Below are 13,878 nucleotides of genomic sequence, written 5' to 3' on the forward strand. Positions count from 1 at the left end.
TTTGACGTAAGTCGCCGAGGGCCATCCGAGAGCCATCCCGCGGTGACGCATGTACGCCTTCGCCCGCTCGCCTTTCGAGCGGCCAATGAGAACGCAGCCCGCGCGGATTTGGACGCGAGAGGACGTCCTCGAGTGCCGGAGCTCCCCGTTGAGAGGCGAAAGTGGGGTCAGAAGGAAGGAGCAGAGCTATTGCTATGGTAATGTCGGATGGGAGGCAATGCAATTCCGGGTAGAGGATTTAGAATAACTTTATCGTTACTTTAAATGTACACTTAATCGGCATACATTAGCATGAAATTTACCGGTAGTTGCATACAGCTCTCAAAGGGTCAATATAGAGCAACGGTTGAGCGGCACGAACGCCTCCGGCGGTTTCATTGAAAAGACTGCAACAGAATGAGGAACGGCTGTCTGTCCGGGAGGGTTAGGGGAAGGTGTGGTATACCAGATGTCGTTGAACAACATCTGGCAGTCCGGGTCACTTGGGATGAGGCTGCGAGGAAGCTATGATTCAGCCCGTGGGAGGTTCTTAATCCCTGCTCTAAAGGACTGCAGTAGTACTGTTTATAATTAGTTATATTTTTCTTTGTAGTATCTTCTGTGGAGCTTTTTTAGTACCTGGGTTTTTTATTAATTTTTATTTTAAAAAAGAACTTGCTATAAAGTAAAAAAAATTGTTTAGGTATCGACTGTTGATGCGTGTATGCTGGTTTTGCTTAAACTGTTTTATGCCCTGTTTTTAGTTACAAGCTCCTTTTATGTCAGCAATAAATACAAATAATACTGTTCCTAGGCTGAGAAACTTGCCAAGAACTTTTCTGCAGATATGCAAGATGTGTCGAGATCACCTGGCATGTTATTAGATTCAGAAAATCCCAAAGAACAACTCATAGAAGAATGTAAAAAAATGTGGAAACAAGTGGAGGAGGTAATAGGCAATAATTACATGTATTTATGAGATAAGTGAAGCTATGAATCTGAATATTTGCTGTTAATTTCCTTGTTTCCTCCTCAGCCTAAGCAGAAAGATGAACTATCATTACAAAAAATCATTAACTTTAAGATACAAATAAACATTTCCAAAAAACCTTTTGGATAACATAATCAAAGTGTTGGTTCTCCCATTATTTTTAACATAATGCAATGGAATAAATTATAAATAGAAGCTGATTGTATCTTAGAGTTACAGATACAGATAATCAGAGTTGGAAGGGACCCTACACCATTTCTGACAAATGGCAGTCCAATCTCTTCTTGAAAGTCTCAACTGAGGGCGCTCCCACAACTTCCGAGGGCAACTTCCGTCCCATTGGTTGAGTGTTCTCACTGTCAGAAAGTTTCTCCTTGTTTCCAGGTTAAATCTCTCCTTGTTCAGTTTCCATCCATTATTCCTTGTCTGACCTACAGGAGCTTTAGAAAATAGCTTGACCCCTTCCTCCCTGTGGCAGCCCCTCAAATATTGGAAGACTGCTACCTGGTCCTTCTTTTTACTAGACTAGCCAAGCCCAGTTCTTGCAACCATTCGTTGTATGTTTTAGCCTCCAGTCCCCTAATCATCCTGGTTGCTCTTCTCTGTATTTTTTCTAGAGTCTCAACATCTTTTTTATAATGTGGTGACCAAAACTGGATGCAGTACTCTAGGTGTGGTCTTGCTAAGGCTTTATGAAGTGGTATTAGTACTTCCATTGATCTTGACTGTATCCCTCTATTAATACAACTTAGGATTGCATTCGCTTTTTTGGCTGCTGCTGCACACTGCTGGCTCATATTTAGCTGGTTGTCCACTAACTCCAAGATCCCTCTCACAGTTACTGCTATTGAGCCTGGTTTCACCCAGTCTATATGTGTACTTTTGGTTTTTCTTGCCTAAGTGTAGGACTTTTCTCTACATTGAATGTCATTTTATTAGATATGGCCCAGTGTTCTAGTCTGTCAAGATCCATCTGGATCTTGAGCTTATCTTCTTGGGTGTTAGCTATTCCTGCCAGCTTAGTATCATCTGCAAATTTGGTAAGTTCCCCTTCTATTCCCTCATCTAAGTTGAAGATATTGAAGAGTACTGGGCCTAAGACGGAACCTTGTGGCACCCCACTGTTTACTTCCCTCCATGTAGATATAGACCCATTAAGGACTACTCGTTGAGTACAGTTTGCCAGCCAGTTGCGAATCCATCTAGTGATGGTGCTATCTATTCCATTTTTTTCTAGCTTACTAAGAAGTAGGTTGTGGTCTACTTTATCGAATGCCTTGCTGAAATCTAAATATATTATGTCCACAGTATTTTGCTGGTCTACTAATTTGGTCACTGTGTTGAAGAATGAAATAAGATTGGTTTGGCATGATCTGTTTTTAACAAACCCATGCTGACTGCTAGTTATTACTTTACTTGTTTCTAGATGTTGGCAGATCTGTTTTTTTATTATCTTTAATATCAGGAATATTTTTAAAACTATAAGTGTTATATAATATAAATCAATTTATCTACTAAATCTTAGACACGATTAATCTAAAAATGTTTTGTATTTAATCTCAATAGGAGATAAATCAATCAAACTGATCTGCATCTTAAATAATAAACTTTTAAGTGGAGTTAAGTATATGCCTTATAAGCTTACATTTAATTTTTATAACCTTCTTTCCTTTGAAGTGCCATACCAAATTATCTCTTCAAAGTTTTGAAACTCCTCCAGTTTCAGATCTCAAGGTAAGAGTAAAGTTTCAGAAATTTTCTAAGCAATGAAACCTTGTCAAAAGGCTAATTGGGGAGATGGGATTTGTGTTACTCAAGAATGTCAGAAAGTAGGGCAATAGGGATTGAATTTACCATTGATGCAAATTGAAAAATTACTGTGAAAAGTTTGCAAAATTTGTTTCATTGGTTAAAATGGAACTTCACAGTATAATATATCGACAGCATGCTATGACAGTGAAGGCGTTGGATTATCAGCAGGAAGTTTTGGTCCATTGTCATCCACAAAAGATTGTGTGACTTAGGACTTACAAGGTAGTTGTCATGAGAAAAAAGCAAAAAGGGGAAGTACTATTTTATCTAATTCTAGGATTCTGATTCTGCTGAGTTTCCAGCATCATTGATATGCTGCTGAAATTGTAGGTTAGCAATACACGAAAGGATGTCAAGTTGATGCAAGTATATCTTAACTTTGTTCTGAGAACATAGATTTTGCCTGAACATGAATTTCATGGGGCAAATTATGCTTCTCAGTCTCATGCTTCAAGTGAGGTAGTTTTGAAACTATTTCACGCACTGTATATGAAATATACACCTAGAATTGTTCAATAAAGAGATGGGTGATCTGCAAATTTCATAAATAAATAAAAAATAAATACATGTTGAGATAATGTTTAAATTTTGCTATGTTTGACAGCTTTCATTGCTAACGAAGCGATTCAAGGCTCTGTCGGCTGAATTTAACCAATGGCAGACAAGAGAGCCAGAAAGTAAGTTTTTTTTATTTGGATTGAATTATATACAAAGTTATAAAATCTGAAGTATAGAATATACACTTGTACCTTCTATAGAATATATAATCATTGTACTACATTAGTGCCACAGCTTTTATCTGTGGCATTGTATCATATGTTGGCCAATATTAATAAAATATGTATTGTATCATATATATTCTCTTTATTTCACACCTAATTTTCTGTCTTCAATGAGCAAATTTAAGACACTATTCCTTATTCTTATATCTTTTGGAAAACAATTCTATATTTTTGCTTTGCTTTTGTTAGCAATGAAATAGTACACTAACATTGATAACATTCTCAGTAAGTCTCCTTCTTCTTGTCATGTCTTGTATTCAATGATCTGCTCTGTGTATTTAGCATATTTATATAGCTACCTAAGTCACAAACATGGCTGGGCAGTATAAATACAACAGGAGAACTCTGTAATAAACTCCAAGCAATAAAAATAAAATAAGTGTAAACATATAAAATAAATAATCAAAACCCAAGAAAGCTAGAGAACAAATATTACTTAATCTCATCCAGCTACATTGCAGGCTCTCCTTGGGACCCCCAAGGCTGGTGAAAAAAAGTGTTTTAAGGGCCTTCCAGAAGGTTAATAAAGATATTAATCTCACCTTCCATGAACTGATGCTACAGAGTGTGACTGGTGGGATAGATATATGTAGTTGGGAAGAGGCAAGCCTTTAAATAATCTGGTCCTGTGCCATTTAGGACCTTTAAATCAAACCAGTATCTTGAATTATATCCGGCAAATTGGCAACCAATGCAGCTTGTGGAATGGAAGATAATAGCTCGAGATGTTTCCAAACAGATAGTCACCGTTATAAGAACTTTCTGGCAAGTATAGCAAAATCTGTGAACAATAATGAGTGATCAAAGATGATTGATTGTCTGTTTCTTCTACTTGACTCTTTCCAAGCTTTTGATAGATAGAAAGAAAAATCCTCTTTTAGATGATGTTTCCCAACAGTATCTTTTTTCATAATCAATCCTGAAAGAAAATAATAATAAAATACTTCCCCTGAATGGTGTTTCATATTTACTTATAGTGAGTGATACATACTCTTCCCATACTAATAACCTTGTGTTTCAAAATGCAGAAACATGTTATAGCACGTTTAAGGATTTTCTGATGTTTACTTTAATTCAGGGGTCCCCAACCACCGGGCCGCGGACCGGTACCGGTCCGTGGAACATTTTCTACCGGGCCGCCGGTTTGCTGGGTGCCGCCATCTTGTTTTGATGAGAAAGTGCTTCCAGTGAGCTTTTCCGGTTGGAAAGCGGCGTTTGGGTCCTGAAGGAATCCTCGCACCTTAGTTTCATCGAAGGGGGGGGCGGCTTCGAACAAAACTAAGGCGCGAGGATTCTTTCAGCACCCAAGGCAAGGCAAGCCGAGCGACCGTCCCGAAGCCCATCGACAAAGGTACAAAGGAGGAGTTGAAGGTGGCGGGGAGAAGCGGGGGATGGCTGGCTGGCCGGTCGCTCGGCTCGCCTTGCCATGCGTGCTGATGCCGGTACCGGGCCACTGATCATTTTGTGATGCCGGTACCGGGCCGTGGCACAAAAAAGGTTGGGGGCCACTGCTTTAATTGATTTATTCTATTTTGTTCAACTGTTTTAGCATAATTATAAATATATAAATTCATCTTTAAAGGAGTTATTGATTGAATCAGATTAATAACCTATTGCAGGCATGATATTCTTCCGATTTTTTTGGGAATTGCCCCCCCTTCCCCCCTTCTCCTCCTCCTTCCCCTCCCCTCAGAGGCCCCAAGTCAGGAGTTGCTGGCACGGCTCCAGTCCCGTTGCCTCAGGAAGGAAAGGCAAAAGGAAGAGCCACGGCGGCGCTTTGCAACGGCAGCAGCGGCTCCTGGTTTTGCCTTTCCTTCCCGAGGCAACGCGGACTGGAGCCGCGTGAGGTGCACGGCGGTAGCAACTTCTGACAGCCCCAGCCGGATACCTGAGCAGAGCCCGGGCGGTGCGAGCGGAGGCCGCTGAGTGGCAGGAAAGGGAGCTGGGCCAGCCACAGACCAGCCTCCATGCAACACGCCACCGCCCGGCCCTGGCGAGGAAAGCAGCGGGCGCTCCCGGGCGCGCGGCGGGGGTCTCTTTTGGCCAACCCCGATTTTTTTGTCAGAGCGGAATATCATGCCTGCTATTGGTAGAATTTTTAAGACATCAGAGTAGTAATCAGGAGTTTTAGGCCTGCTTTAGCCACAAAGCCAGTTGGGTGACCTTAGGCCAGTCACCCTCTCTCCTGCTTATGAAGCAGGCAGTGGCAAGCCACTTCTCCCAAAAAACTGTTAAGAAAACTACAATAACTACAGGAATAAACACTGACTGGATGAATACATGGTTGATTGGATAGGTAGACAGACAAATAAAATAAGTTTCAAAAACATTTCTTTACAATTCTGACATATTCTCTTTTTCAGTAATTACTACAAATCCAGAGGTCCTGGTAGAATTGGGAAGAGAACAGGTATATATATTAATGAGATGGCTGTAACTTTGTAAAATCATAATTTTAGGAGTAATTATAAGAACCTACACTGTGTGCACAATTATGGTATATAGACCCCAGTCAATAACTCTATCTTTCACTCCCGTTGTGTCCATTGCATTTTACAATTATGATAATTCTGCTGCCTCTCAGTCCCTCATTCAGGAAATAACAGAAAGATTTCATTATGTTATTGTTCATTGTTTCATTTGGCTGTGGATTCATAAAATAAAAATCACACACTATTTTATCCTGAATTAAATCAGAGTATTTACATTAAAAAGTCAATAATGTATCCCAGAATACTGGACAGAAATATTTTTTAAAAAGTATCCATTCTCTGTATGGATATAATTTCTTCCATTTTCAATTTAGAATCTAAATTTGAAGTACTGTATAAGCCTAGTATATATCACAGAGCACGTCTAAGCAAAGAATTCAATACTGGAAAAAGATTTTGATAGCTGATTTGAAAAAACTTTTTTTTGTGTTTTTAGTTGCAGAAATTAGACCACGAACTTGAAATGGTGCTATCAACAGTTAATGCAAAGAACAAAAAACTAAAGGAAGATTTTATAAGGTATAGATTGTTGAGACTGTTTTGCAATTCTGAAAAATCTGAACTAGCTGTTTATGCTCCTCATGTTATCTTCAAAGGGAACAGAAATGGTTAGCAGAGCAGGAACACCTTATAGAATATCTCGGCCAAACAGCGGAAGGAATGACCAATCATGTAGTACATTTTTCTGAGAAAAGGTATTCAACTTAATTTAAGATAAAGCAAATTGCAGTATCAAATTCTTTGGATAATTGAGTATTAACACCCATGTCATTAATAACTGACCATGTTATTCAAACCCAAATTGAATCTAGAATTATGCCTTTCTCAAAGCCTTTGCACCCTAATTTATAACCAAGGGTTATTCTCAAAATTTTTGATCCTAACATACCTTCATGAGTTATGATTGAGCACTCAGTCATTTATTGGGCTATTTTTACAGTGTAATTCTGCTATGGTATTTGGACTTTCATCTTCCCTATTAATTCGAATGTAGAGAGGTTGATACACCTACATGCTGTTAATTGTTTTATTTAATTGCATTATTATTTATTTATTACATTTCTATGCTGCCTATCTCTAATTCAGCAACTGTGTTTTGGTATAAGAACATGTTTATAAAATTATTACCAATAATTTTTTAGAAAGCTCATAAACTTTTTTTTTTCATATTTTAGAGCCTTTCAGGAACTGAAAACTAAAATGCTGAAAATAAAAGCTTATAAGGAAGATATTTTGAATGCACTGGGGGATTTCCTTGACGAGCATTTCCCAATTCCTGAAAATAGTGGAACTGCAAAAAAGAAAAGGGCAGGTTTATTTGCATTTTCATATTAAAATCTTGGTTTTGGTATTTATGGATTAATTTATTTATGACAGTCATATACCTTTTCAGTTCCAATAGACTTAAAGTACACATACAGTATAAAAATACAATAATAAACATAATAATTTGACAATACAATAGTACAGTAGATGGCGCCACATTCCTAACTCAACTCATTATTCTACAGTATTCTCTAAAATCCTAAGGCGATTGTAACAATCTCATGGAAATTTGGGAGGAAAGGTGCCATTCTCACTTCTGAATGCAAGGTGCTCCAAAAGATGGGACCTCCTACACAGAATGCCCCTTTCTGTTGTACATCTTAATTGGGAGGGAAGCACAATAGATTTGCAGATTCTACACAAAACAGGCCATCTCAAAGATACTAAGATACTATTTGGCTCCAAGCAGATAGACTTTATGGTGATAACCAGCAGCTTGAATTGCATCTAGACATATTGATAACCAGTGCAGCTCCTCCTATATTAATGTTATATATCAATAGTGGGTCTTACAGGCTATCAAAATGGATAGCCGAATTAGCACCATTTGTCATTAGGAAAATGCATTGTAGATTCAGAGGTTTCCTCCAGTGCTCAGCAAATTTCTATTCCAGAAGTAGAAATTCATAAATCTGATATGCATACTCTGAGAATCTGTTTCAGAGGTACTTAGGGTGGAAACAAATTTCTATAATATTTTGAGAGAGGGTGATAACTAATCTTTGAATTTTTGCTTTTTAAAGAGCATAGTTTTCTTTTGTAATCTATTATTTGCGTGCTAGCAAACTATAGGTATATTTTCTTTGACAGGCATGCTATATGGTCAATAAAACATCCAGGTATACTATAGAAGTCTTAAAATATTAAATACTCATGGGAAGGAAATAGAGCCATGATAGTGCACAGAGCCTGTTTCCCAATCCATTAATTCTGGCAAGACTACCAGTACATTTTAAAATAATTATCATAAAAACTCATTGTTCGTGAATGACAGCTGACATTCAAAATTGCTGTGTATGCTAAAAGCTGGTATTGTCATGAATTCCTCCTTGGGTAAGATGTATCTTCAAATACCAGTGAATCTGGACAAGACTGTACCTGGGCAATCTCTGTAGCTGAATTTCAGGAAGATTAGAAGCCATGTCAAATTTTGACAACAGAACAACTCAAATTTGGAGTCGGAAAGAAAAGAGATACATGAATGTTTAGAAGGGGACATAGTTTTATCTGTCTTTCTATTGTCCAACAGAATACAGAAGCAGTATACAGATTTTCCAGCACAAAGAGATCTCAGATTGGATCTTTGAATCCCAGCTCTTCAGACCTGAAGGTGAAGCAAAGAGCTATGTATGCATATGTATGCAAAAACAGCCAAGAATGATTTCCAATAGACGTGCCTATATTAACAATTTCCATGTATTGCAAAGCACCTTTTTAAAATAATTTGTATAATGTTATGTGGCCATAGGAGAAAGGATATCTTTTCTTCATACTATTTATTTATTTATTTTATTTGTCAAATATGTACAAGATAGCATGTATAGGTATAAACATAAACAAAATAAAGGAAGTAAGTACAGATAAATGGAGACAGTAGGACAGGGACGGTAGGCACGCTGGTGCACTTATGCACGGCCCCCTTTACGGACCTCTTAGAAATGGGGTGAGGTCCATGGTAGCCAGTTTAACGTTGAAGCTGTGAGGGTTTGAGGCTGTAACAGAGTTGGGTTAACATTCCAAGCGTTGGCCACTCTGTTGCTGAAATCGTATTTTCTGCAATCGAGTTTGAAACAGTTTACCTTGAGTTTGTATCAATTGTTTGCCTGTATATTATTGTGGTTGAACCTGAAGAAGTCGTTGACAGGTAAGACGTAGCAGACAATTTTATGTACTATGCTTAGATGAGACTGTAGGTGGCACAGTTCCAGATTGTCCAAGTCCAGAATTTCAAGCCTGGTTGCATAAGGGATTCTATTGTGAGTAGAGGAGTGAAGTACTCTTCTGGTGAAATACCTCTGGACCAGCTGAATCGTGTTAATATCCGATGTACAGTGTGGATTCCAGGCGGATAAGCTGTATTCAAGAATTGGTCTGGCAAAGGTTTTGTTTGCCCTAGTTCGCAATGCAATGTTACCGGAGAAGAAGATTAGGTTTACAATGCTTAATGCCTTTTTGGCAATGCTCTTATAGTGAGCTCTGGGGCTTAGATCGTTTGAGATGAGGTCCTTGACAGAGTGAGGGTCGTCTATGAGATTGTTTCCGCCCAACTTGTATTTGGTGTTCTGATTTTATATTTTATTTTTTGCCAATGTGCAGGATAGAACATTTATTAGTTGAGATTTGGAGTTACAATATTCCTTGAAATGTGGCACACATTCCCATTCTGGTACAACTAGTTGTAGATCAGGGATCTCCAAACTTGGCAACTTTGAGACTTATGGACTTCAACTCCCAGAATTCCACAGTCAACATGGCTGGCTAAAGAATTCTGGGAGTTGAAGTCCACAAGTCTTAAAGTTATGAAGTTTGGAGACCTCTGTTGTAGATAAATACAATTTTAAGTCTAAAAGTAGACGAATGCATTCAAAATATAAATTCATAACTATAATTGTGCTGTTTTTCTGTGTAAACATGCATCTGAGTTATAAAAACATCTTGTCTTTTACTGTCTTTAGCATTCATCAGAAGAGGAAGATGTGCAGCTCATATCATTACATGAAATTTTAGAGGTAAAGTTAGACTGTTGATTAACAATGCTGGTAACTATAGTTCAACATAGCTGAGTTGCAGATTAATGATTACTGTCTTAGAATGTTGAGTTTTTGTATCCAAAATTTACTATGGAATCCCAATTTCATGCTTCCTTATCATTTCTTTTCATTTCAAACAGGGATAGGCAACTTATTTTTCATACTAGTATATTCATAGATATCTTGTTTGGTGTTCATTAATGCATTTTTGGGCTCCCGTGCCAATAATTGCGCACATGCTTGTGCCATCACCCAGAAGGAAATGCATGCCCCATGTCCGCACGACCCGCGCCGCGCGCTTCTGTGCATGCATGCTAAATACCTGACAATCAGATGTCAGGCAGGCGGCGCGCACATGCACAGTAGATCTTTTCTGGGTGAAGGCTCACGTGCTGGCAGTAATGGCTCTGCGTGCCACTTCTGCCGTACGTGCATAGGTTCGCCACCACAGGCACATACTCTTTGAAATAAATTTTATTAAATTTAGTTCCAATTGAATGGGATTGCATTCAGAAACATAGTAATTAAACGGAAGCTTTACTTCAGACCCAATTTAGAGATACATCTTTTTACATTTTTATCATTCACTGCCTACTCTTTCAAGCTAAAATGCTTACTGTTAGTGAATGCTCATTCAGCAACATTCAAAGTTACAGCAGTGAAATAGGAGATTTACAACTGGTCCTTCAAGTTGCAGTCACTGCATCATCCCCATGGTAGCGTCATGATTTGGGTGCTTGGCAAATAGTGCATATTTACAATGGTCGCTATTTGCAACTTTTATAGACAGTTTCCAACGAAGTCAATGGGGTGCTTGCAGGAAGTTGCAAGTTTTCATCACAAGATGTGCTTAACAACTGGCTGATTCATTTAACTGTGACTGGAAATGACATGTGTTGTTTCAATTCATGACCACATTGCTTAGTAACAGAGTTGTCAGCTTCAATTGCTGTAAGTGAAGACTATAGAGCTGTTCTAATAAAATAACTTTAAGCCTACTTGTTATCTTTTTCTCAGTTTAATCTACCGACATTCTACTTGCTAAGCTAGGAAGAATCAAGCTACATTATGGGTAGTTTGATGTGCAAATCAGATCTAAGACTCAAAGTTAATGGATTATCCAGGTTAATTGTGATTTGGTTTTAAAGCTGGCTATTTAGAATTGGAAATTATGTACAAGGTCAATCAGGGATTAATTCAGTGCAATAAGAAATGATGGACTGAAAACATTCAAAATATAGTAAGAAATGTAAAACAGCTTTCATTCTATACAACATAAATTGGAAAATATTTCATTCAAATAACAGTTACAGTTTTTAAATTTTTTCATCTCAATCTCATCATTATTGTGAGGAATAAAATCTGACATATTGCAACACATTCTTTTTCCAGAATCTCATCAATAAACTGGTAAACACTCCACATGATCCATATATAACAATTAGTGATTCATTTTGGTCACCTTACATTGAGCTTCTGCTGAGATACGGGATTGCATTGAGACACCCAGAAGATCCAAACAAGATACGTCTGGAAAATTTTCACCAATAGCAAGATATTTTAAGATGAAGGTTATTCAGCAGAACAGAGTTAACTAAAAAACTAATCTGAGAAGATGATAATAAGTGGAAATACTTCCATGTTTTTCAGGAAGAATCCTACAATATTTTTGTAAAGTAGTATCTACAGAACCATTTTTAAAAGTTTGTGATTGTCACAATTCCTTTTTATGTTTTACTGATGTTAGTAAATGATGCTTCTAAAAATTATTGGCTTTGTTAAGAGATCAGATTAAAGGATTATTTTAGACAAGTGGTTTGACTAGCTTTCTTATTAATTCTATCATCAGATGTCAAACTTAAGCATCTGTTCAAAAGAAATGAAATGGTGGGAGGAATAAAGCTTGTTGACTTCTAAATGACATTAAGAAAATATATGAAAGAAAGACAAAGGAGATGTCATTGAAAGTTTAAATTCAGATCTTGAGAAAAGAGGGTTAAGCCGGGTGGGGAAGGGGTCTGCGAAAACCCCAACCCCCTGTCCGGATCCCTCCTATCTTCGGCTGCCTCTACGGGGCAACCTTAGCCTCCAAACCCGTCCGGATCGGAGGCACCAAGACGGCTAGCGCAACAGGGATCGCGCAGGATCGCGAATCCCTGTCGCTGCCGAAGCCGACAAACCGGAGGCGGTGGAGCGGTGGTCAGCAATGGCCACCACAAAGAAGCTGACAGCTGGACAAGATTGTGCTGGAGGAAGAAGGAGAAAGTTCTGAAGCGAAAGTTTTTTGGCTGAACTGGGACTATAAGATACAAGTAATATCCTGAAAATCCTGATTTTTTGAAAGATACTTTGTTTCCAGAAGAGATTTACAAGCGGCGAGTGAGAGTGCTTAAAGAGAAAGTTTACTCTCCTTCCACATGGATCTAACAAATGGATATTGAAAATCCTGCTATTTTATAGAAGGTAAAAATTTAAAGCTTTCTGTTATAAGTGGGAAGGGAGAGGACAGAAGGAAAAATTTTATTAAGATTTTGTTGGAGGAGATGCCTGGAAGATTTTGAGATTGGAAGTTAATTGCAATAAGACTTTAAAATACAGATTGGGTTTTTTTTTCCCTTGCCAATTGATATTACCCTAGGAAGAAAAAGTGTGAAGAACTTTGTGCTCTGTTTGGATTGTTTGATGACTTTGGGATTTTGGGGAATTGTTTCAAGCTTTGAATTATCTTGGTTGTTTGAAGAAGAAGAAGAAGAGAAAAAAGAAGAAGAAAAGGTTTATAATGGCTTTATCTGTTGATGAACTGAGAGAGGAATATGGTAAAATAAAAAAAAAAGGTAAAGACGGTGTGAGAGAAATTTTTCGCTTTTTAGAAATGGCGCAACATAAGACTTAAAAAAACATCCAAGAAAGAGAAAAATAAGATGCAAAATCAATACAATGTTAGAAAGCAAAAGAAAAGAGAAATACAACAGAGAGGGGAAGCTAAGGGGGGTAAAAAGACCAGATGGGATAAGATAGGAAGGAAGAAGGGGGAAAAAAGCCACAAAGGTATGAAACAAGATGTGGAAAAGAAATCTTTTTTTAGGGATAATGGGTAATGCATAACTTTGTTCCAAAATGTTTCTGCAAGGTACATGATAGTATTGTAGTATTTGTATTAGAAATAGAAAATTAGAATTTTATAAGATTTAAGTAAAGATTAAAACATTAAAGGTTTAATAATGATAGATTTTAAGATTTAATAAAATATTAAAAGGAATGTTTAAAATACCTAGTTTAAGTATAGAGTTTAATTGACTATTGTGTGGATGTGTATATGAACTTATTATTATGGTATTTGTTTTTGAGATAGAGAATTGGAATGCTATGAGATTTAATGTTTAATTATATATTTAATTACTTTATGGATTTACTATTTTAGTAAGTAGAATGTACTAAGCAGAATTAGATAGGGAACTAGGTGTTACCTTAAATGTTAATTTAGGGGAGCGATGGAAAGGCATCATACTTCGATTAGTGATTTCAGGAGAAATTTTTTTTTCTAATATGAATGAGATAAATGGATAATTGGAAAAGAATGGACAAAAGATACAAATATAATGATTTAAATTAAGATGAAATAAATAAAATAGAATTAAGAAGAGTGGAAAGCGGGGAGAAGTTATAATGAAGATATAGAAGGGTAATAAGATAGGTAATGGCATATAAGTTGAACATGAATTTAATTGAAGTCCATACAAAGAGAG

At 37.3% G+C, this 13,878-nt stretch overlaps 1 protein-coding gene across 2 annotated transcripts; it reads left to right on the forward strand.

The window, feature by feature from the left end:
- The first annotated feature begins 95 nt into the window (after nucleotides 1–95).
- CENPK (centromere protein K) lies at nucleotides 96–11,948 on the forward strand. Of its 2 annotated transcripts, none has more exons than XM_087958361.1 (10): nucleotides 96–197; nucleotides 794–928; nucleotides 2,648–2,704; nucleotides 3,387–3,459; nucleotides 5,928–5,974; nucleotides 6,493–6,575; nucleotides 6,653–6,751; nucleotides 7,232–7,368; nucleotides 10,058–10,111; nucleotides 11,525–11,948. In XM_087958361.1, exons 1-9 carry the CDS (start codon nucleotides 195–197, stop codon nucleotides 10,099–10,101), a joined length of 678 nt encoding a protein of 225 aa, XP_087814487.1. In that variant the 5' UTR covers nucleotides 96–194; the 3' UTR covers nucleotides 10,102–10,111; nucleotides 11,525–11,948. The 2 variants fall into 2 exon arrangements, with proteins under 2 accessions (XP_087814487.1, XP_026526336.2); XM_026670551.2 differs by having other exon boundaries at nucleotides 7,232–7,364.
- Nucleotides 11,949–13,878: the final 1,930 nt, after the last annotated feature.

This window comes from Notechis scutatus, chromosome 2 (genome assembly GCF_049901735.1).
Source record: "Notechis scutatus isolate UNSWTSFEM ecotype Mainland chromosome 2, rNotScu1.2, whole genome shotgun sequence".
Lineage (NCBI taxonomy): Eukaryota > Metazoa > Chordata > Lepidosauria > Squamata > Elapidae > Notechis > Notechis scutatus.

Coding starts and splice junctions, on each gene's coding strand:
- CENPK (XM_026670551.2), top strand. Junction 2,705..3,386: donor CTCCAGTTTCAGATCTCAAG/GTAAGAGTAAAG, acceptor TATGTTTGACAG/CTTTCATTGCTAACGAAGCG. Junction 6,576..6,652: donor CTAAAGGAAGATTTTATAAG/GTATAGATTGTT, acceptor TTATCTTCAAAG/GGAACAGAAATGGTTAGCAG.